Raw genomic sequence first — 21,902 nt, 5'->3', positions numbered from 1 at the left:
CATGGACCTCTGCCAGAAGGGTCCAAGCTCAAGGCCTGGAATCCCAAGTAAGGGAGGCATCTCCCAGCTGGACTGAAGGGACCACTGAAGGGCTGGAAGGGCAGGGGTTTGCCCATGTTGTAAGGGCTGTCTGACTAGCGGGTGTTGAGCAGGCATGATTCCTGCTCTTCTGGGCTGCTTCTTCCAGTGCACCAGCTGAGGAGCTTCCACAGCTCCAGGGAGCTGTGGATTTGGTGACTGTAAGGATCACAGTGCTGAGCTGTGGTGGAGCTCATGGACCTAAACCCCCGGCTTGAGGGCCCCCAGAGAAATCCACACCTAGCCCCATGCTCTTGTGGCCTTCAAGGAGAAAGACACATGCCTTTCCTCACTGTCTTGCCCCTCCTCAGAAAGACCAGAAGTCCACCAGGAATGTCAATCCTCTCTCCTGCAGGAACCTTTGGACTTCATCCCTGTGATGAAATCAGCTACAAGCAAGGAGTTAATATATGACAGGGACCACACAAGCTGCACAAGAAAACCACGTGCAAGACCTTCTCTTCCTTCTTATTTGCTTTACAAGGTGAGCAAATTCTGTTATGACAGGTCCTCCCCCTTTCACTGCCACATCCCATCCTCACTTCACCCTGTTAGAGATGGTGGGAAAAAGCATCGGCACAGAGCAGAGACCGTGGGGCCTAGGGAGCCCTGGGAGGAGCACTTTGGTTGGGATTTTTTCTGTCCTCTGGTGGCTGTATTTACAACCTCTTCTCTCCTCCTTGCCCCTTCCCAGCCTCCCTGCTGTGCTCTGTTACAGTGTATGAACCCTCACTGAAATGAGCTGCTGAAAGGACATCCTCCAGTAGCTGTCATGGGCAGCTTGGGGCTGGAGTCTCAAGCAGTATTTCTTTTGGTTCCAGTCAGGAACTAAAGTGGTGGGATTTTTCTCCCTGTTGTACATTGTCATTACGTGAAAGCTGTACCCTCCAGTGAGGTGTAGCTCTGCCAATAAAACCTTTCATTGGCAGCTCTGTTCTCCTGCACATGCACCCCCAAAAGCCATGCTTTTTGGGTTATGTTAACCATTTCTGTTAATTTATTAGCTAGCTTTTCACGCAGCAGGCCACAGAAAATACCAGTCAGACCATGAATTGCATTGTCCCCTCCAGGTCCCTTGGGAAACAGTGGCAAAGTGGCATTCATTTCTGATGCTGAGCAAGGGACACAGACTGGCCACCTTGTGCTCTTCATGGTTGATACTCCTCATGCTGGTGGGGCAAAACAGTGTTTTATAACCATATAAGCTTATGTGTTTGGGGATATTAGATCATGGGCAAATCTTATAACCCCTTAGGTCCAACAGCCAGTCTGTTGGATTTTGTACTTAACATTTTCTTGTTGCATGTTAAATGCCTTACAATACATTGAGCCAGAAGAGCTGATCACCGCCTATGGCCAAGTCCCATGAGTGGTATTATGGTTCATGTTGCCTAAGCCTGCTAAGACAAGCTCCAGCACTTCTCTTAAAAGGTCAGGACAGTTCCTTTTTAAAAAGTTACCTTTCTAGCTCTTAGACCAAAATTAACTTTGCTTTAATATGGGGAGGTGGCCGGTTTTCTAAAAGGTGGCAGAACTGGAATGCAGCTCTTCTTCTGGGAATAAGTGACAGTGTCCTCAAGCTTGTGAAGTCCTGAGGACACTGTCTAAAATAAATGAAATGGTACAAGCTCCTTGTCCAGAACTATTCTCTAGGCTGGCTGAAGGAAGTAATTTTTTTTTTCTTTCGACTTTTCCATAACATGTATGATACAATCCCAATTACGCTACAGTAATAGATTAACTCAATTGAAGCTAGCTTCCTCCTCCTTTCCTTAGGGACAGAGAGGGACCTTCCAGGTCTGAGGCTTACCATACTTTTTCAGTGAAAGGCATGCTGAGGGCAAACAAAAATATTCTGGGAGTGTGTATACATAGCTCTGGACTGTCTTTTTGAAATAGTTCTTGTTTAACTAAATACTCTCCCAACTAGTGGTCCCATCTAGAGGCCTGATTATTACCACTATGAGAAGGTGGTGAAAAGCATCTCAGATAATCAGGTGTCACAAGTAAAACCAGACAAAGCCTCCAAGGCAGGCAGGAGTAAATTCCAACCGTTTTCAGCATAGACAAATTGGCATTGAGGCTGTAAACTTGCTCAGAAGTCAGTCTGCCGTTTATAGTAAGTGACTTTTGATTTTCTGTAATTGAGCTCAAGGCATTAGCCTCAGATATTAAAAATGAAGTTGTGAGGCTCATCTGGAAAGCAGAGAAGTCAGATAAGAGCTGGTGTTAAGGCCTGAACTTTCATTGACTTGAAAGTTTCCAGGTGTTTATCATGTAGGTACAATATAGTGTATTTAGCAGGGAATAAGAAGGAAATGTTAGCAAAGTTAAGTATTGTTTAAAAAGAAGAAAATGAAGTCACTGAGTCTGCGTAAGAAAGCAATAGAGTAATCAGTGTGCATGGAGCAGCTCAGTCCAAAGTACTTTCCTAGCACTAAAGATTATAAATTAATCTCATTTGTGACTGATGCTGCAGGCAGGTACCTAAAGTGCAACAACTAAGTCATGAAACATGATGAGTGTCTAGTGGCTCTCCACTGACTTGGTGTCTTGCCTTGCAAGTAATCCTGATTTCTGAGAGCAGGGGGTACAGACTCACACAGGACCAAGGTTAGAGTGGAAAAACAGACCCAGCACCATTCTGTCTTCAGACACAATTGCTTGTGACACTGGTGGATGTTGTTTGTTGTGTACACATTGCAAAACGTCCTGTTCTGGCTTGGACTCTGCACTTCTGAAGAGTGCTCGTCTCTGATTTAACAGACAGCGTGATCGATCCTTCAAGCAGGTTCAAGCTCAGCTAACTCCAATGGAAGCTGCAGTTTGTGAAAGAACCAGAGCTGGGCTCTCAGTGTTTAGAGACATGAGCTGTAGCAGTGTGTAAGATCGGCCGATTCCTTGTAAAATGCGTGTGCATCTAGCGCAGACTTAACCCTGGGTGATAACAGGTAAAAGAGGGCGAAGGCATAATAAAATGTGGGTCTCTACTGTAGGTATTTACACAGTATTGACATTGTTAGCTGTGCTTAGAGATTTATGTCAAGTGTAACTGTACTGTCATAAAACAATAAAGTACTTCTGTGAAGGGCTTAGGGCAAAGGGGAGGCAGAGAAGTCTCACTATATAAGGCCCTCCTCCAGCACCCCTGGTAATCCATGGGAATGTTTCCATAGCTGTCAGCAGGAGCTGTGTGGAGGCCTGCTAGGGGAGGGCAAGCAGAAGCAGCACGTTTACTATGTTTAGAGTAGGTAACTAGTGATTTTGTCTTGGGGGAGATATTGCCACCACCAAACTTTAGGAGCCTAACACAGATGACAAGTCCACCTTGCAGTCAGCAGAGAGATGAGGGTTCCTCCCAGGGAGCAGGGATATATCTGAACTGTATTGTCCTCTGGTGTTTCATAGAAATGCTGACAAGGGCCCATAAAAGTTGAGAGAAGACATTAAGAAAAATTCTGGGCTCAGGGTGGTCGTGAGGTGAAAAGAGCAAGAGCCCAGTGTCCCAGGGTTTCTGCACAGTGTACCCTGGGCTCGGCACACTTTCAGCTCTAGGCTGTTGCAGCTTCACTTCTCACACTGGGCTCACAGTAGGCTTCCCCTCAACATTTTGGCTGCAGGACCAGACTTTGCAGCTGAGCTCAGTGTTTATATGTAGTGGACGAAACTGAAATGCCAGTCCCAATCAGTCAGAGCACCAGGGAGTTTAGATCCAGGCACAGTGCCTGCCTGTCCATGGCTCTGTGGCTCCTTTGTCCTCAGTTTGTCCTCCATGCTCATTGTCTCTGGTCTTCATGAGGTTATGGCAAGATTTCTTCTCCAAGCCAAGCCGATACATGGGACCTGCTAGTCTTGCTGCAGAGAGGTATTGCTCTTCCACTAGAGGTGATTCCTATGTAGTTGTTCCCTGGTTAGATGACACTGCATGGGAGGGTGTTTTCCTGCTTCTTTCCAGACGCAGGAGGTAATTATTTTCCATCAAAGCATTTAGCAGAAGTATTCCCCACCGTAGCAGTCCCACAGCGGTCCTGCCATGGATAGAGAGTTGCCTGCTTCCTGACCCTGCTCTGGACAATGCTGCTCAGAAATCAGCCAGCTTCAAAAAAAAAGAAGCATCTCTGTGGAGAAGAGACATTTCAGAGCCCTTCATAAATCCAAGCGTTGCTGCCAGCCTGGCTTGCTTTGCTTTTCGTGTCAGGAACCAAGTGCTCCACACCTGCTGGTCTTCGCTGTTCTCTGCGGGAGCTGATATGGGCTGTTTGGAAAACAGGTGGGTAGGTGTTGAGCGCTTCAGCGTTTGATTCCATGTCTCTCAGCTGTCTGAAATAATTTTGAGCCTAGGCAACTGGATGAGCCTTCCATACTTCCTTCCCAGAAGCATTGCCTATGCCGTTTCCTGTCCCAGACTGGATCTTAAAAGCTGATGAGTAGAGCTGAAATCTGTCCCTCACTTGTCAGATACATCAGCCTCTAAACTCCAGGGGTAACTTCACACTGGGGCAGCCCTCACAGTGCATGAGCTCACTCCAGCCCATGTGTGAGACTGGGTTGGTCCCTCCCTCTGAGTCCTGGGAGGTGTCACAGTGGCAATAAACAGCCTCATTCCCATGTCATCTGTTGTCCCTTTCAGTCCTCCAGTCCTCCGCTCAGCTGGTGCTGGAGATGTGGCCCAGTGTGTTCCCCTACTCCCAACAGCACCGCAGGCTCCTACTCCACAGGACCGCCACTGTAGGATACCCTGTCCTTGCGCCCCACTATCCTTGTGCAGAAAAAGGGTATTTTAAGCTCAGTTCAATAAGAGGTGAGCACTTTCTCTTGCATCTGTACCCAGAGCAGAGTGCCACAGCACCAGCATCCCCTTGGGCTTTGTGTGTGATCTTTTCCCATGAAATCTCAGTGGTGTCCTCATCACATGAGCTCTTCAGCCTCTGGGATGGTGAGACAGCTTGGGAGATTGAGATGATCCTTTCAGTTTGCACATCTCTTGCTCTGCATAGCCAGCCGTTAAAACTATTCACTTTACCCTTCTGTGTAGGAATTTGTGGGGGACCTTGGAGCAGATCGCTAGGGACTGGCAGGGGCTTGCGTGCAGAAGAGATGTGGAGCAGAGTGTGTTTCTTGCTTCTCGCACTGCGCTTCTTTTTATTGACCTGCCTTGCTGATTGGAAAAGACCCATGTCCCCCCCACAGCCCCCTCTTCCTCCCCAGCCGCACAATTGTCACTGCCAATTAGTGCATTGTTAGGGCACACAATGGCGCTGTGGCCACTGGAATGGGCTGCTTTTGTGCATCTCCAGTCGGCTGTAGGGGCAGTCAAGATTCATTTAGGGCCTTACACAACATGGACAGAAAATACTATCAGAAAAGCAAAAGGGGGAAAGAAAAAGGGAGGGGGGGAGAGAGAGGCAGCAAGAGGAGGAGGGGGTGAAGCCTGCTATTCAGGGGTTAGCCCAGCCGCATGAAAGGCCCAAGAAGCAGTGCCACATTGAAGACGCCCCTTGGAACACAAAAAGGAACCAGGGCTTAATAGTAATTAGTGGGCAAACTGCAAAGAGCGCGGTGGCTCGCCAGTGAATTGTTCCTGCACTTGCTGCCACCGCTGCCCCTTCCCCCTTCCCTCCGTCTCTGGCCGGGAGGGGAGCAGCTCCGGGGTGGGAATTAGCAGCCCTCTGCTACCCACCACGCTCCGGGGAGGCCTCATCTAGCTCTTTTTGTGGCAGGTAAATTGGATTTCATTCTCTAAAGCTTGTAGCCGATTACAGGAGGTACTTTGCAGCCAGAGCAGGGCACAGGGGTATGGTTTTGGGGCCAGCACTGTACCTGTGCCAAGGACCTGTAAAGCAGCCCGGTCCCTTTTGGCAGCCCGGCACGGTTTGCCTCACGGCTAGGCTGCATTTGCCCATGGCCTGTCCCTCTTCCCCCGGCAGAGCCTTGGGGGTCACTGCTGTGGTTCCCTTCTGCTTCCGTTGTTCCCCTCTTTGCTCATAACACAATCAACTGTACAGGTTTTAATGATCTGTTTAGGGAGAAGCCTGATAGCAGCTTTGTCAGATTAGAAGCTGTGAGGAATCTGCTCAGGCTGAAGACCAAACCTTGCCCTTGCTTCTCCACGAAAGACTGCACAGCGCAAAGAGCACTTGCATCCACCCCTTTGCCCTCATTTCTGTGCCAGCTGTCAGTCATGCTAAGGCCTTCATTGGTACGTACAGAGTTTCTTAAAGCACGTTTTGGCCCAGCACCGCTGGGGCTTGTCTTGGGTAGTTGCATGAGTGTGCAGCAGAGTACATTTAATCTCTACTTCTGTGGAGCTCAGCTTGTTGCTGTTATCAGGCTCAGCTCAGCTCCTGAACTGCTCGTACTAGGTTTAGTAAGGAGCTCCTGTGCCCAGCAGAGTTAGCTGTGTCTCAGGAATATGCCACGTTAAAAGGTCCATAAGGCAGGTTTGACGTCACATAAATGTGCTTAAGTAATGAGGAGAAATTCAGGGCGTCTTAGCCCAAATGGAAAGTACACAGAGACACAAAATTATGAATCATTCCTTTTACGTTGTCAGGGAATCTAATTAAAATCTGTGGAAGAAAGCTGCAGGGCCTGGTGGTTAGTTTGCTGGCTCTTCTCAGCTAATGGATGTGCATTTCAGCTATCCTTGGATACAGGGGTGCTGGAACAGGTGCTGATCTCAAGCACAACCACACACAACGCCACAAACTTAGACTGGGCTCTTGTGGATTCAGCTCAGTACAAATCAGACCAGACACCAACTGATCAAATTTAGTAGTCTCTGCTGGAAACGTTTGCAAACATGAAAGCGATACACGCGCATGCACACACACACATACGGTTCTGAACCACCGTCTCTCTTCTGCTAGAGACTGAAAATACCTTCTCATTTCCTCTGTTAGCTACAGGTGCAGCAGAGAGTTCCTCTAAGATACACGGGCAAGCTTAGGAAATGCAGTTGCTGCTCCAGTACCAGTCTTTTTCCACTACCTGGAAGCCACAGCTGCTCTGTATATCTATATAAAATACATTTGATTGTATTAGAACAGCGACAATAAGATTCACAACCAAGACTTTTGGTCTGTCCAGAATCCCATCACGGGTTTCACACGAGGCTGAGGGCAGCACAGCGGGCATCAAGGGCTTGGCTGGCGTTGCTGGGATGGCTCCCACAATGCAAACACCATCAGGGAGCTCACGGCGTACGTGTCTCACAGATAGAGCTAGTTGAAGGCGCTGTCTCACAACACAGAACGTGTCTGTCTCTCACCAGCCACAACACATCCTCTCTCTACTAATTAGCAACATCCCTGGCAGAGCCTCAGCTGAAAGGATTATGCTCTGTTCTCACCTTGCCCTCTCCCTTCCTCCCCCAAAGAGGAATGTTTAGTCCTGTCGGGATGCAGCCTGGCTGGCCCAGGTAAGGGGTCGGCCCGTGCCCCTCCAGACAGCCCCTCTACCAGCAACAGATTTTGTCCCCGGGACAATCAGTCTGGCCCTGAGTGACGGCCACACAGCATCGCATCCCTGCAGCGTAGTGCCGGGGGTTGTCAGCCTAATGTGCTCTAGTGGAACGGAAACAGAGAGCAGCATCTGCAGCAGGAGCCAGAATAGTCTTTTTCCAGCTCAGGAGGGAAGGGTTGATTTCCCAGCTCTGTGTGGCCAGAAGGGCGAGTCACAGAACTGCAAAAGCATGGAGAGTTGCCTGTCCTTTCTCCCATTTTTGGGGTTCCTTGGCTGCTGGGCCCAAGAGCTCTTTGTACAGCAGGTACATTCAGCACCTAGCACAGTGAGAGGCAAATAATGATGTCGCGTGGTGGAAACTTGCACAGCAGTTTCTCTGAGTGCACCCAGTGGGGTCCTGCCTGCCTCGTGACAGAGTAACAGCTGGGGGTCTGGCAGTGCCAGCCTGTGGGAGGCATGGAGAAGGGCTCAGCCGCTCCCTTGTCCCAAATAGCGGAATGGTTAATTTCATCAGCATAAGGGAAATACATAGTGAATTCTGCTGCAGCTGAACAGACTTCTCTAAGCAAAAAGCTGAACCAAGCTACTCCACCATTTTCATGCCGTAAGGAAGGTGGTGGCCTGTGTGAACCCCATCTTTGCAGTGGTTATGCTGCCTTTTTTGTCAGCTTGTTGCTTATATAAAATCTATTTGATTGTGTCAGTTTGGTAAAAAAAGCCTGTAAGAGGACTGCACAACCTGGTCATCAAAGACTTTTGACAACCCTGTGCTAGCACTTGTGGAAGGATTGAAAATACTTCGGAGCACTTTCTTGCATCCCCAGGGTGAATCCCAAGCAGGGTAACATCGTGTGCTGCATGGTGCTGCACATGGTAGTGAGCTACAGGATTTAGAGAATGAATTCCTTCTTTTGCCCAGCAAATCTCTTGATGTGCTCCAATTCTGTAACACTAGTCCCTGCTAAAGCTGTTGCCGTTTAAGATTGAGCTCTGTGGGTCACTTGCATGTATTAATTTTTCACATCTAACTAATGCCTAAATGTGAACGTTGTTAGCGACATCCTTTCCAAAATCACTTTGACCTGTGTATTACGTTACCCCGTGAATGACTTGCAGAAGGAAGTAATCAAAACATGTATAGTTCCAGCTAGTGCTAATTGCCTTTTCATCTGTTTCTGTCCCTTTTTACTTGTATCCAATAAATGTTGATAAGGCAGGGATTTAAATCTGTACTTCAACATAATTTGGTTCATTTAATGGGAATGACATGACTCACTAAGGCTTAGCTCCAAATATTCCTCCAGCCCTGTGTCAAGCACTTCAAGGATGTCAGAAGCAGATATGGAGAATCTGAAGTGCCTGGTCTTAGCAAGAATGCCTGAAAGGTCAGGGAGGGGACGTTGTTTCAGGAGGTGTCTCCTGAAAGGCCTGGGTACGTACTGGTTCAGGAAAACACGTGTATTGCATATGAACTTTCCAAGGGTACCGCAGATGAGTATGCATACAGGATAAAACTTGCAAATGTGTGATTTTTGATTGCCTCTGATCTTGGGTGGGCAATGTGGCGTGTTATAAAGGAGGGCCTGTAGCAATGTCTGGAAATAAAGATCTCTTAAGATTTCCTCAAGAGGTCCAAAATTGCTGCATCTGGAAAATTTTGATCACAGCATCTTGAGAGGTTAGTGAAGAAATGCGAAGTGGTTTATGCCTTTGAAACCTATTTTGACTGTATGAAACCTCATATTTTCAGAAAAGGTGAGACTGAACTTGAGCTATTCTGAATGCAGACTGAAGTCACTCCTAACAGCAACAGTTGTTATCATATGTTTTTCACCAAGTGAATTTTAAGCCCAGGAGAGACCAGCCATATCCACAGATGTTCATACCGACAGCGGAAGGCCAGGAGAGAGCAGCCATAACCGCAGGTGTTCATCCCAATAGCCATTTCTTTGTAAGGTGCAGATTTAGCAGACAGCAAGTTTCTTGGGAACATTTCTATTGACTGACCAATTCTCTCTGAAAGCCAGGCAGGATCTAAGGGACAAGTGCTCACTGGGCTGTTTCCTGGCTGAATTCTGCCCAATTTCCCAGCAAGCTCCTGGCACCCCAGGACCTCCCCCATCCTGTGCTCCCACAGCATTCCCAGGCAGGGGGCTTCTAGGACTTCATGTTGTGACAGGAAAGCTCCTAGCTTTTCCTGATGCTGCAGAATTTCTCAGAAGTACGGGCAGCTCACCCTGTTTGGCACAAACTGGTTTGTTGTACATTGGGTTTTAATGTTGGGATTTTCCACAAAACAGAAATCGCAAGTTTCAGCCAGCTTCCGTCCAGGCTGCCGAACTGTTTTCTCCAGGGGATCTTGCCCATTGGCGGTTACAAACTTGCCTTCTAACTCCAAAGTATTTGCTATGTTTTCAGCCAGAGGTTCCTCTAACCTGTCTCTCCCTTTGCTGCATTAGAAAATGGCTTAGTGCTTTTGTCCCCAGAAATAAAGGACTGCAGCTGTAATGGATATTATTTTAATGTTGGTGTAAACCAAGCAAATAGAAACAAGCTTCCAAAGGTTGTGACCTGAGGCAGGGCAGGGAAAGCATTGTGCCAAAGCTGAACTGCTTGGAGTAGTTTTACCCTGAAGGTGTCTTACAGCTAAGGAGAGGGCAGGAAAGGGAAATTCCTGTTAAGAGATGGCACTGATCAGAACAGCATTGGTCTGAAGATATGCAGTAATTAGTCTATATTATTATTATTTCATAGAGACATTTGATAGCTCCCATGTATGAGTTGGGGTTTTGTTTTATTCACATGGTCAGAGTCAAAGCTGGTGTAAGCCAGCACTGACCTTGGCCAGGCAGTGCAGCTGTGCTCCTTCGTGCCTGCTGAGGAGCCTGGCCAGGGGTCAGGCTACAGGGAAGAGGTGATGGTCCCACCTCACATGCACACAGAGGGTTTATGGTGGAAACCACAGCTTCATGGCTGTTAAGGTCACCTTTGCTGGACATTCAGTTCAGACAAGGCAAAACTTGGATGGTTCATGGGAAATGCCCTGCTCTCTCAGCTGGGAAATGGCCTGAGTGCTCAGACCACTGGAGTGGCAAGCACTGGCCCCTTGGTCATGAAAATACCTCAGATTTCATGCTTCAAGGTTGATCATTTGGCAGCTTTCCTGAGAGCTCAGTTCACTTACAGCTGTAAGCATACAAATGCATGTGTGGTATAATCACCCTGCTTGGAAATCCCAGTGGAGCAAAGTATTTAACTCTGAAAAATACTTGGGAGTAAATTCTTTGCAATGTATAGAGCAGCAAGCATTTCAGAAGCAATCTAACTGTGTATTTAAACAGTCATTACTACCTTCTGGGCAAATAACACGTTTTGAAAATGGTCTCTATACACAATAGACGCTAACAGAATAAATCCTAATTGCTCTGAAGGACCCATTAGGCTCTATCAGGTCAATACATGGTGGAGGTTTTTGAAAGTCACTCACCCTGTTGTTACATAAGCCACAACTTGAAAGTCCATAAATAAGTATTTGCCCAATGAAGAGTGAGGGCTTTGCCAGGGCCATACTAATTTATCATGTCAACTTAACTATGGGGACTGGTCGTTTTTTGCCAAGGGCCCATGTGTAAAAAAAAAAAAAAAAAAAAAAAAGTTAAAAGCACGACATGATGTGTTTCAAAAACTGCATATCTGAAAAGTTTCAGGCTGCACTATGCCCCCCAACAAAGTCAAATTGAAGTTCACTGCTACCTCCTCATCTCAGCATTTTGTGAATCACAGCAAGATTTAACGGTCAGCTGCAGCTGTGGTGCTGATGGCCAGGCGGTGGCATGGCAGGACCCTTCCTCACCCCCACCGACCCTCCTGTGCCTTTGAACTGGGGCCCTGACCCTGCTTCTGCCTTCTGCGTGCTGCAGTGGTGGCACCTTGGGACAGGAGCACCCCTTCGGAGTACCAACTGTGCCTCACAGAAGGGATCCCAGTGCCTGGGGAGACTAATGCAAACTAATTATGTAGATTTTACGTTCATTTGTATGTACAGATATTGTTAAGTAATTATTGGTGGGTCTGGGAAGATGAGTTTCAAATGCAGCCGCTCTTCCTGGTTTTACTTTAGTCTTACTTACCTGAACATCTGGTAGCAGTTTACAAACTGTGGTGCTTGTGTCAAGTGTTGCTGAAGGCTCTGGCACTGTTAGAAATCGTGTTTTGCATTAATTCACTCAGAAGCCGTCTAGTTGCATGTAGGTTTTTGAAGATAACTACGGTTTGGCATGGTTTTATTTTCCTGTGATGGGTCAAGGTGCGTAATTGTACAGGCCTATGTAAAAGCAAACAGTATTGATGTAGGTTAGGATTTTCAAGAGGATTTCAACAAGGCATCCATGGTAAAAAGCATCCAACTGATTTAAATTGGAATTCCTGTCCCCAGCCCACTGCTTTTAAATCATTTGGGCAGATGAGAAAATGTTTCCCCCTGCTGCAGTTTCACTTCGGTAGGATTCAGGTGCCAGGGTCCCTTCTGCACGTGCTGGCAGTGGTTGTCATTCTGCTCTGCCTGCTGGCAAAGGGCTCAGAGCCCCTCCCCCCCAGTCTCCCTACCTGCTGGGTCTTTTCTGCCTGCGGGCAGCAAGGACCTTGGTCTCTTACTTCAGAGCCTTCCTCCAGGTCCAGTTACCACCATCAGTCTTGGTGCACAGGTGTGCGGTGCTGGCAGCCTGCAGCCTTACAGCTTTTGGGTGGGAAGGCAAATGCTTGGCACAGGTGGAGGCGGACAGCGCGCCCGTCCTGGTGCAGCATGCAGCCATGTCCAGTGCGTAAGGGAAACATCAGTCTCCTTTTTATACCAGTACACGGGGTCTGCTGTGCTGGAGCTGCCTGGGGGCCGCATCGTGATAGCGAGCATGACAGCAGTCCATCTCTGCAACCACGGCAGGCAGTAACGCACAGCCTTGCCAGTCTTGTGCTGCTGCAAACCACTTTGTGGTCCCCAGCACCCCCTCAGTCAAACTGTTTGTAATCAGGGGTCACTGATAATTTGAGCAGAGCCTGAGCTAGCACAGCCTCCAGCTGGTGACTGGCAGGCTGCCCACCAGCACCAGGAGCCCACTGTCACCTGTGCTGGGCCCCCACCGCTCCCTTCCTGGGAGCCAGACACTTTGTCAGTGGTGCAGACAAAGCCAGGATTTGCCGCTGGAAGAAGGGTCGAGGGCCAGGGATGGCGTGCTGGTCCTACAACAAGAGGGGCAGGAGGTTCCTGCCCTGCTTTGGTACAGGCAAAGCCAAGAGCGAGATCAGTACTCCCCCGGCTTTGTCCCTGCCCAGAGCCTGGGCTGAAAAGCTCTTTGCAAAAGTCTGCTGAATAGTCTAACAAGGGCAAGGGCAACAGCTAGTCTTTACAAAGGAAGCTCACTTAGTCCTTTTCTAAAGTCTTTTAAAAGTCACAGTATCCTTCACAAAGGCAATTTTTTCCAGGTAAACAGTACAGGCTGACAATAAAGCAGTGACAGAACCAAATACAGAAATATTTACCACGTTGTTACTTTATTCTTCTGCCAGGAACTGCAGCATCCCAGCTGAAAATGCCTCAACAGGTGGAAGTTATGTCCATGAGGACACATATATTGTCAACACCTGCCCATCTCTTCTGGGATGGAGCCACCGGCAGGGACTGGTTGGGCTGTTAAGCAGATCTGTCTGCCATGGTAGAGCTTTACGAACACCTCTGCATATGGATTAAAGGTAAAATGATTTCCTAATAATTTGTAGAGTTTTTTAACAACAATAGCAAGTTCTTAGGGGTGGGAAACACTTTCTCTTTTTTCTCCAGGGTTTGGCACGGTAGGTTTTGTGCAGGCACAGCTTCTGTCACTAATAGTGCTGGATGCACATAAAGCACTGTACTCTCATACTGTACTGTAGAGATGAATAACAAGCTGTTCTGGTTGCTCTGCTACATATTCATAAAAAACAAAAAGGAAACAGAAGCACAGAGCAAGCCAACAGATGTCTACCTGGCTCTTAATTGGATTTTATGTGTCCCCAGCGTAGCAAATACAGCATTATTTACAGCCAGGCTCTAAGAATTAGATACATCTGGAGGAGTGGTGAAACCTGAACCAGACTATGGGAGTTGGTAGGTTAACTGAAATGAAGAGCTGCCCCATTTTCCCCTTCTTATCTTCTCCCTTCCCACCTATGTACTGGTTCTCCGTTGTGTGTTGAATCAAACCAAGATACTGCCCAAGGGAATGCTTATAAAAATGAAAAATGCCAGCAAAAAAGGAGAATTTCTAGTCTTGTGGAGCTTCATCAGCATTTTCTAATTGTACAGCAATGATGATAATAAAAAGGCTGCCCTCTGCTCTCAGCTATAATTTGGATAATCAACTGAAAGCCGTAATGAAACTGTCTGTGATTGCTTTCTGCTGGACTGCTAGTTCACAGAAGCTCATTGTTGGGCAGAATTAAAAGTTATGACTCCTGCTACAGGGATACACCACTGTGTTCCAAAGGAACATGTGACTTTGTAATTCTCTTCTGTATGGCTTTATTACAGGCAAACCTTGCATAAAGCAAAGAGGTATAGAGAGTTAAGCTTTTGTTTCTTTGCCTGTTTTCTAGAAAGTTGTTCAGTGTCAGAGCTGGCAGTACCAGATAGCGTGTGCGCCTGGCCGGGGGCACTTGCAGGCACATCGGATTTGGGGTGGTCTCTGGCCTTAGGGTGCATGTGGCCTTGGGGCACGCTGCCCGCAGCACAGGAGCCGCAGGGCAGCAGGCGAGGGCAAGGCGGGAGCCAAGCCGTGCTACGGGTCGCGCTTTGGGTCGTTGCCCCAAGGGCCGCGGGTGCGGCGAGGGGCAGTTCGGGTGTGTGAGGTGCTGGGCACAGGCGCTCCCCAGCGCCAGGCCGCAGAGCGACCGTGCCGGGCCGCGGCTGCGCCTTGGCTAGTCGGGCCGGTGCTGGAGGCGAGTGCCGCGGCCCTGGCCGCCCTTCCACCCGCGCCCCGGGCGGCGCAGGGCTGGGGAGCCGCCTGCCTCCCGGGCCGGAGCGAGAGCGCTGCCGCAGCGGGCCTGGCCCCAGCTCCTCGCCGCGCCCCGGGCGCCACCCGGGCTGGGCGCTCAGGTCCGCGCTGCCGAGCCCGGGCGGCCGAGCGCAGCCGCGACCGGACCCGCCCGCCCCGGGGCGCTGGGACGGGACCGCGGCCCCGGGCAAGCGCCGGCCTCGCTCGTTCGCGCCGCGCCCGGCGGGAGAGAGGGGGCGGCGGGCGGGCCGGCCGGGGCCCCTCCCGCGGAGGCTCAGTTGGCCGGGAGCGCCGCCCTGCCCGGCGGCCGCGGAGCTGGCAGCGGCGGGAGGTGCTGCCGCCACCCCTGTGCCGGGGCCGGGGCCCGGCTGCCGGAGCAGGGCGGCCGCGGGGCGGGACCCCTGCCCGCCCCAGGGTCGCCCCCTTTGCCCCGCACGCCGTTGCGTCCCGCGGGGGGCCGGAGGAGGAGGGGTGCGAAGCGGCGGCCGCCCTGTCCCGCTCTGCTCTTCCCCCCGCCGCCGGGGGGCCGGGGGCAGGCACGGCGTGGGCCGCGGTTCGGCGCCGCCGTCCCTTCTCGCCGGGCCGGAGCCGCCCCCGGCAGGCGGGGCGCCGCCTGGCTCGGCCGAGGGGCGGCCGCGGGGAGCCCCGGCGGGGGCGGGGCTGAGGGCGGGGCGCAGGCGGGGGGCGGGCCGGGGGCGGGGCGCGGGCGCGGCGCGGCGGGAGAGCGCCCGCCCGCCCCAGAGCGCAGGTGGCGGCGGCGGCGGCGGTCCCGGTCCCGGCGGGCCCCCGCTCCCGGCGCGGCGGCGGTGGCGGCGGGCGCCCGGGGCATGCGGCAGCGGTAGGACGCGCGGCGGCGATGGGCGGCCGGGGGCTGCCGGTGCCGCTGCTGCTGGGGCTGCCGCTGCTGCTGGGGCTGCCGGCGGCGGGGCGCGCCGCTTCCAAGGCGCTGGTGTGCCAGGAGATCACGGTGCCGATGTGCAAGGGCATCGGCTACAACCTCACCTACATGCCCAACCAGTTCAACCACGACACGCAGGATGAGGCCGGGCTGGAGGTGCACCAGTTCTGGCCGCTGGTGGAGATCCAGTGCTCCCCGGACCTGCGCTTCTTCCTCTGCAGCATGTACACCCCCATCTGCCTGCCCGACTACACCAAGCCGCTGCCCCCCTGCCGCTCTGTCTGCGAGCGGGCCAAGGCGGGCTGCTCGCCCATCATGCAGCAGTATGGCTTCGCCTGGCCCGAGAGGATGAGCTGCGATAGCCTGCCGGTGCTGGGGGACACCGAGGTGCTCTGCATGGGTTACAACCGCACGGAAGCCACCACCCTGCCGCCTTTCTTTGGGAAGCCCACACGCCCTGCCAGGGACGCAGCCAAAAACCTGACGCCGCTCGATGGGCAGCGCCCCTCCGGGCTGGACTGCGGCCGGACTTGCAAGTGCAAAGCGCCCCTTATCCCCATCTCCAAGGAGTCTCATCCGCTGTACAACCGCGTCCGGACTGGGCAGGTACCCAACTGCGCCATCCCCTGCTACCAGCCCTACTTCACCCAGGACGAGAAGACCTTCGCCACCTTCTGGATTGGCCTCTGGTCCATCCTCTGCTTCATCTCCACCTCCACCACCGTCGCCACCTTCCTCATCGACATGGAGCGCTTCAAGTACCCTGAGCGCCCCATCATCTTTCTTTCTGCTTGCTACCTCTTCGTCTCCGTGGGCTACATTGTGCGGCTGGTGGCAGGGCACGCCAACGTGGCTTGCAACCCAGAGCACCACCACATCCACTATGAGACCACGGGCCCGGCTCTCTGCACGGTGGTTTTCCTTCTCCTCTACTTCTTTGGCATGGCCAGCTCCATCTGGTGGGTCATCCTGTCCCTCACCTGGTTCCTGGCAGCCGGCATGAAGTGGGGCAACGAGGCCATTGCTAGCTACGCGCAGTACTTCCACCTGGCCGCTTGGCTTATCCCCAGTGCCAAATCCATCGCTGTACTGGCGCTCAGCTCTGTGGACGGTGACCCAGTGGCCGGGGTCTGTTATGTGGGCAACCAGAGCCTGGAGAACCTGCGGGGCTTTGTGCTGGCACCACTGGTGGTTTACCTCTTCACCGGCAGCCTCTTCCTGCTGGCCGGCTTCATCTCGCTCTTTCGCATCCGCAGTGTGATCAAGCAGGGCGGCACCAAGACCGACAAGCTGGAGAAGCTGATGATCCGCATCGGCATCTTCACCGTGCTCTACACCGTGCCTGCCACAATCGTCATCGCCTGCTACATCTACGAGCAGCACAACCGGGAGGCGTGGGAGCAGGCACAGAACTGCTCCTGCCCGGGGGACCCCCACCGCCCCAAGCCTGACTACGCTGTCTTCATGCTCAAGTACTTCATGTGCCTTGTGGTGGGCATCACCTCTGGCGTCTGGATCTGGTCTGGCAAGACACTCGAGTCCTGGAGGCGCTTCACAGCCCGCTGCTGCCGGGCCAGGAAGCCTGCGGGTGCCTCCATGTACGGCGAGACCAGCCCGGCACTGGCGGGCAGGACGGTGCTGCCCAGCATGGCCTCCTACCACAAGCAGGTCCCGCTGTCCCATGTGTGACCGGAGGGAGCCTCGGTGACCCCAGCCACAGGGAGGAGAGGGTTGCAAAGACCCTGGGCCACAGAAGAAGGGGTGGCAGCTGGGCCACCCCCAGCATCCTCAGCCCCACTGTGGTGGTGCTGCCCGGGACTGAGCATGTGTGCCCATTGGGGTATGGAGCGGCCGCAGCCCCAGGCAGGGCAGGGAGAGGTGCTGCCAACAATGTGGGAGCAGAGAGACAGGGACGCCTGGAGCCTGGCAATACTGTGTGTGCTCCATTTGGGGTCCCACACCCTGTTTGGGGTCCTAGGGTGCTGCTGCTTGCAGGCCAGTCAGGTGGCAGGTAGCCTGTGAGCTCTGATTTGTGTCCTACGATGAGCCTCTGGGCAGGTTCTGCTGGTGCCAGGGTGAAGGGGAGAGCTGCAGCAGGTAGGGTGGGTGGTGGCCCCCAATCCCGGCTAGTACTCCGGCACTGCCACCGAGCCACTTGCTGGAGCCCACGGGGTGCGAGGGAGCTGGGGAGAGCTGGCAGCTGGGGCTGCCTCCCTGCCGTGCTGCACCTGAGCCCCTGGGCACAGCTACGTGTTGCGGGGGACAGGGCTGGGGGCCCCCAGATGTGACGCTGCTGCTGGCCCCACTCGGATGGCAGCCCGCTGAGCCGCGGGGAGGGAGCTGCGTGGGCCAGGGGCTTCGTGGGCAGCAGCAGTGTGGGAGGAACGGGCTGCAGAGGGGAACGGCCACCCAGCCCTCGAGGCAGGCAGGGAGAGGGTCCCAGCTGTCCTCAGCACAGGCGGGGACTAGGTAACCCCAGAGGTCCCCTCTCCCCTGGGCAGCACGTGCTGCTCTCCCCGGGCAGGGGGCTGAGCAGAGGCCGGTGCTGGTGGGGCTCAGTTCTGCGGTGCTGACGCCTGGGTCTGGCCCGCTGCTGTGCATGGGCAGCTGCTCCACTGCCCACCCCGGAGAGCCTGGGGGCTGCGCGGGTGACGAGGCTGCCGTCCCAGCGCGGGGTTCACAAGGAGCCCTGGGCACCGCTGGCAGTGGCAGCGACAGCGCTGGGAACGGGTCGATGCTGCTCTGCACCTCTTGCCTCTGCAGCCTGGCGAGCTGCTTACGTCTGCCTTGCGCCGTGCAGGTTACCTGGGGTGAGATGGGCAGCCCCGGCACTGCCTGCCAGCCTGCTGGCTGCGGCACAGCGTGGCACAACCAGCGCTAAAAGGGTGGTTGCACAACTGCAGCAGGTAGTGTGGGCATGGGGGGGGGGCGGTGGTTCTGTGCCAGGCAGCAGTCTGTCTCTCCTGGGGAGTGGCTGGATATTCCAGCTATCCAGCTTCAACACTTCTTGCTGCTTTTTTCAAAGCTGTGCCTCTGTCGGAGACAGTGTGGGATTTGCAGGATTTGAGAGTGAGCAGTTAATTTAGGAAAACTTAGCAGAACGCTCGTACTGCCTTTCCTCCAGCTTCCCAAGCCTTTTCCCTTCCCTGTGTCAGACAGCAGCAGCGCGCCGACAGAACCGGTGCCTGGCATTAAGCGGTGGTGACAGCTGGGTTTCAATAAGTAGAATGATGCTGAGAAGGGGGGTGGCTGTTGTCAACTTCATGGAACGCAGCAAGGGCAAGGGGCTCCGGCTGTGGCACAGGGTGGTGAGAGGTGGCTTGTGAAAGCACCCGCGCTTGGTTTTGGTTTTTTGGGGGTTTTTTTTCCCCTTTCCCCTGCCCTAAGTGGTGATCCACCCAGCCATTACTTGAGTCATTTTTTTTGCCTGCCTTCAAGTGTGGCACCGTGACCCAGCTGCTCAAGCGCTGGAGAACAGCTGCTGGCTTTGCTCCCACTGGACTGCAAGGATCCCAGGTTGTTCTCAAGAAGGTTTCCACCTCGTTTTAAAACCAAATCCAGGGAAGCGGGGCAATGCTCGAGAGGCACATGTACTGATAAAGCTACTCCCAAGGTACCACATGAGTGTCTGGGGGGTTCCGGGCAGAGCAGCAGTGCAGGGGATGAGGGCTCGGCAGGGGCTGCCCAGCCGCACAGACCAGCACTCTTGCGACAGAGCGCTCGCTCCCTCCCTCCAGCGTGTTTGCTGTACTTCATTGTGGACAGAATTGCACCGTGTTGTGTTACAAACTGTGAATAGTTGTATTATAGCCCAGGTTGTACATACAGAAGCCGTAGTGACCTTTGATATGGGTTTGGGACAGGTGTGTTCTCGGCAGCAGGGCAGGTCAGGTGCAGAGATGCTGTGGGCAGTCTCGGGTTATGATCCGGGGTGTTAAATAACTCCAGCCTGCCCAATCTATGCCTTGCTGGACTCCTCTCTTTCTATAGTGCCTTTTGTAGATACAGCTAAACACACATCATGCAATACAATGAACAAAACCATGTCAAAGGTGGTGTTTTGTTGTTTTTGTTTTTTTCCAAAGTGCAACTGACTGTGTAAAGCTTTTTTTTTTTTTTTTGGTAAAAAAAAAAATATCCAAAATTAGCTACAAATCATTGCCTATTGAAAAATGCAAGAGCGTTTTCAGCTTTGATCTAATGGTAGGTTAATACAATCAACGTGTTTGAGCCTGGCTTCTCAGCAACAGGTGGCAGGAGGGGGAAGGCGCCGTTGCTGGGTGCCCTGTATGCTGTAGCCAATTTACATGTTGGGTTTTGCCTCTTCCGTTACTGATGCTGTTCAACATTGTTTAAATAACTGTACTATATTTTGTGAAAAGCTGAAGAAATTTTATTCAAAGAGAAGTATCAAGATTAGTTATTTATGAGGACAAAAACCACCCCCCCCGTGTGTTGTTTTCTTTGCTTCTGCTTCTGTTAGAATATTAATTACCGTAAAAACTTAATTGCGGGAGGACGGGGAGGCATGTGCAGGGGGGCAGTGCAGAGCTCTAGCTCCCTAGGGATCGTGGGGGACCAGCGAGTTCTGCATGGCGCCGGAATAGCATTTCTGTGTGCACGAGCCCACATGGCGCTGCCCTCGGCATGGGGATGCCACACTGTGGCCCAGCCCAGCACGGTGCTGCGTGCCATGGCCCATGTGCAGCCTCTGTGCTGAGCTGGGTTTAATCCTCAGGGGCTGCCGTGCCGCACGCTGCTGCCCGTGTGCCCGTGACCTCTCTGACAGCGTGTCTCCTTGTCAGGCCAAGGTCGTGCCTTGCTCGTAGAAGAGGGTTAACTATCAACTTTTATTGGTGTTCTGCAGCTTGCGCAGTACCAGTCCCTTGCCCTGTGCTGGAACTGGGCCCTGAAGAAGTGCCCTTTGATACTTTTGAGGCTGAGCAGGTGACAGCTCTTAGCCAAGCAGGACACTGCACGCAGATTTGAGTGTCCCTGTTGCCATCTGCTGTGAGCTCGCTCATGCTGGGAGGAGCACGTAGTTGAGGAAGGACAGCAGGGGGTTAAGGCTGGCTCCATGGTGACTAATGGTGCAGGACTCTGCTATCTAGTTAGGTGTGTAGGCACACACTGGGACCCACTAGATAGGATCTCCTACCTGGAAGCAGTATTCCAGCACCCAGAGATAAACCTGACAGCTGCACTGACTGACTCACCTGATTCCTCAGTGCTGGGTGATCCCCCCCATGCTGTCAGGGGCCACCCCACGTGCAGGGCAGCGGTTATGGGCTATGGAGGGGACATGTGCCATCTCAGCATGAGGCTCTTGCTGATGGAGCTGAGGACACTTGCCGCCTGCCTCTGGAAGCAACTCCAGCACCTCGCTGGCAGCCTTGTTGCCATCCTCGCCCCTCAGCAAGCTGCTGTGTCCTCGGCTCCGCAGTAAGTAGGAGCTGAGCAGAACTGCTGCCCACTGCCTACCTGGAGCTGCTGTTTTGGAGTGAGGGAACTAACTACTCATGCTGCTCCATGTCCCGTTTGGGCAGCTTAGGCCATCCTCGAGGTAGTCACCGGCTGCCTGGGGGTTGAACAGTGCAACTGCAGCTGTTTCAGGCTGGGTGGCATGGGGACAGTGTCTGACAGCATGGGGACCATATGGCTTCTCAAACAGGTTTTAATATCACAGAGCAGAAGCCGAAGTGGTTGCGTCACCCTAAAAAAAATGCCTTGTCCACAGAGGCAGCCTGAGACTTTTCTAATCCTATGCCAAACAAGCCCGTGTTCAGCCAGGTAAATACTCTCTCCCTGGCTAGTCAGCGAGGGGCTGGGGGGCGTGGGTTAGTAAGTGCGCTGCAGTCACGTTGGCAGCACCCTGTGTGTAATTCACTGTATCCTGTCAAGCAGCTTACTTCGTGCAAGTGTAGTTTTCCCAGGTAACGTTATGGAAAGCCAGCCCTACCTAACGCTGCTGCGCTGTGGGAAATGCCCGTGCGGAGTGGGGGCAGCAGCCTGCCCGGGGCTGAGCTCTGAACACACCAGCTCACCCTGCCCCGCGCATGCCGGCCAACCCCCTCCGCAACCTCTTGCCTCAACTGCTTTTCTGTCCCCTTCGCTTGCTTAGGTTATGTTTGACGCCCTATGCTCTTATCCAGAAGCACCAGCCTTGACATTTATTCCATCCCTGGAGTGCCTGTCCTCTTAACTGCCAAACCCACGCTGAAGTAGTTCTCATAAAATTTCCTTAGAAACAAAATACACAGTCCCTGTACACAGAGGGAAGGGGCTGCTGGAGGCCAAGGGCATCACGTAGCTCACAGACAGGTCCCTGGTGGCTTCCTGCCCCTGCTGACCGCTGACACACGGTGCTCGCGTTGTTCTTGGTGGTGCTCGCCTTACTCTTGCTGGGCCGTAACATTAGCTATTGTCTCTGCAAACAG

At 52.9% G+C, this 21,902-nt stretch overlaps 2 protein-coding genes across 2 annotated transcripts in view; both read left to right on the top strand.

Annotated features, from left to right (window-relative positions):
• PLEKHM3 (pleckstrin homology domain containing M3) overlaps positions 1–21,902 on the top strand; it is a 122,505-nt gene that overhangs the window by 98,805 nt on the left and 1,798 nt on the right. The window contains exons 9-10 of the transcript XR_005105757.1: positions 434–562; positions 13,105–13,287. The gene's annotated coding sequence lies outside the window, so the exon portion shown is untranslated. The remainder of the gene's footprint in view (positions 1–433; positions 563–13,104; positions 13,288–21,902) is intronic.
• On the top strand, positions 15,321–19,909 carry FZD5 (frizzled class receptor 5). Its single transcript, XM_037397548.1, has one exon. It carries the CDS (start codon positions 15,424–15,426, stop codon positions 17,152–17,154), a length of 1,731 nt encoding a protein of 576 aa, XP_037253445.1. The 5' UTR covers positions 15,321–15,423; the 3' UTR covers positions 17,155–19,909.

This window comes from Falco rusticolus, chromosome 8, assembly GCF_015220075.1.
Source record: "Falco rusticolus isolate bFalRus1 chromosome 8, bFalRus1.pri, whole genome shotgun sequence".
NCBI lineage: Eukaryota > Metazoa > Chordata > Aves > Falconiformes > Falconidae > Falco > Falco rusticolus.
The sequence above is the reverse complement of the archived record's forward strand: the minus strand, read 5'-3'. Positions and strand labels throughout refer to the sequence as shown.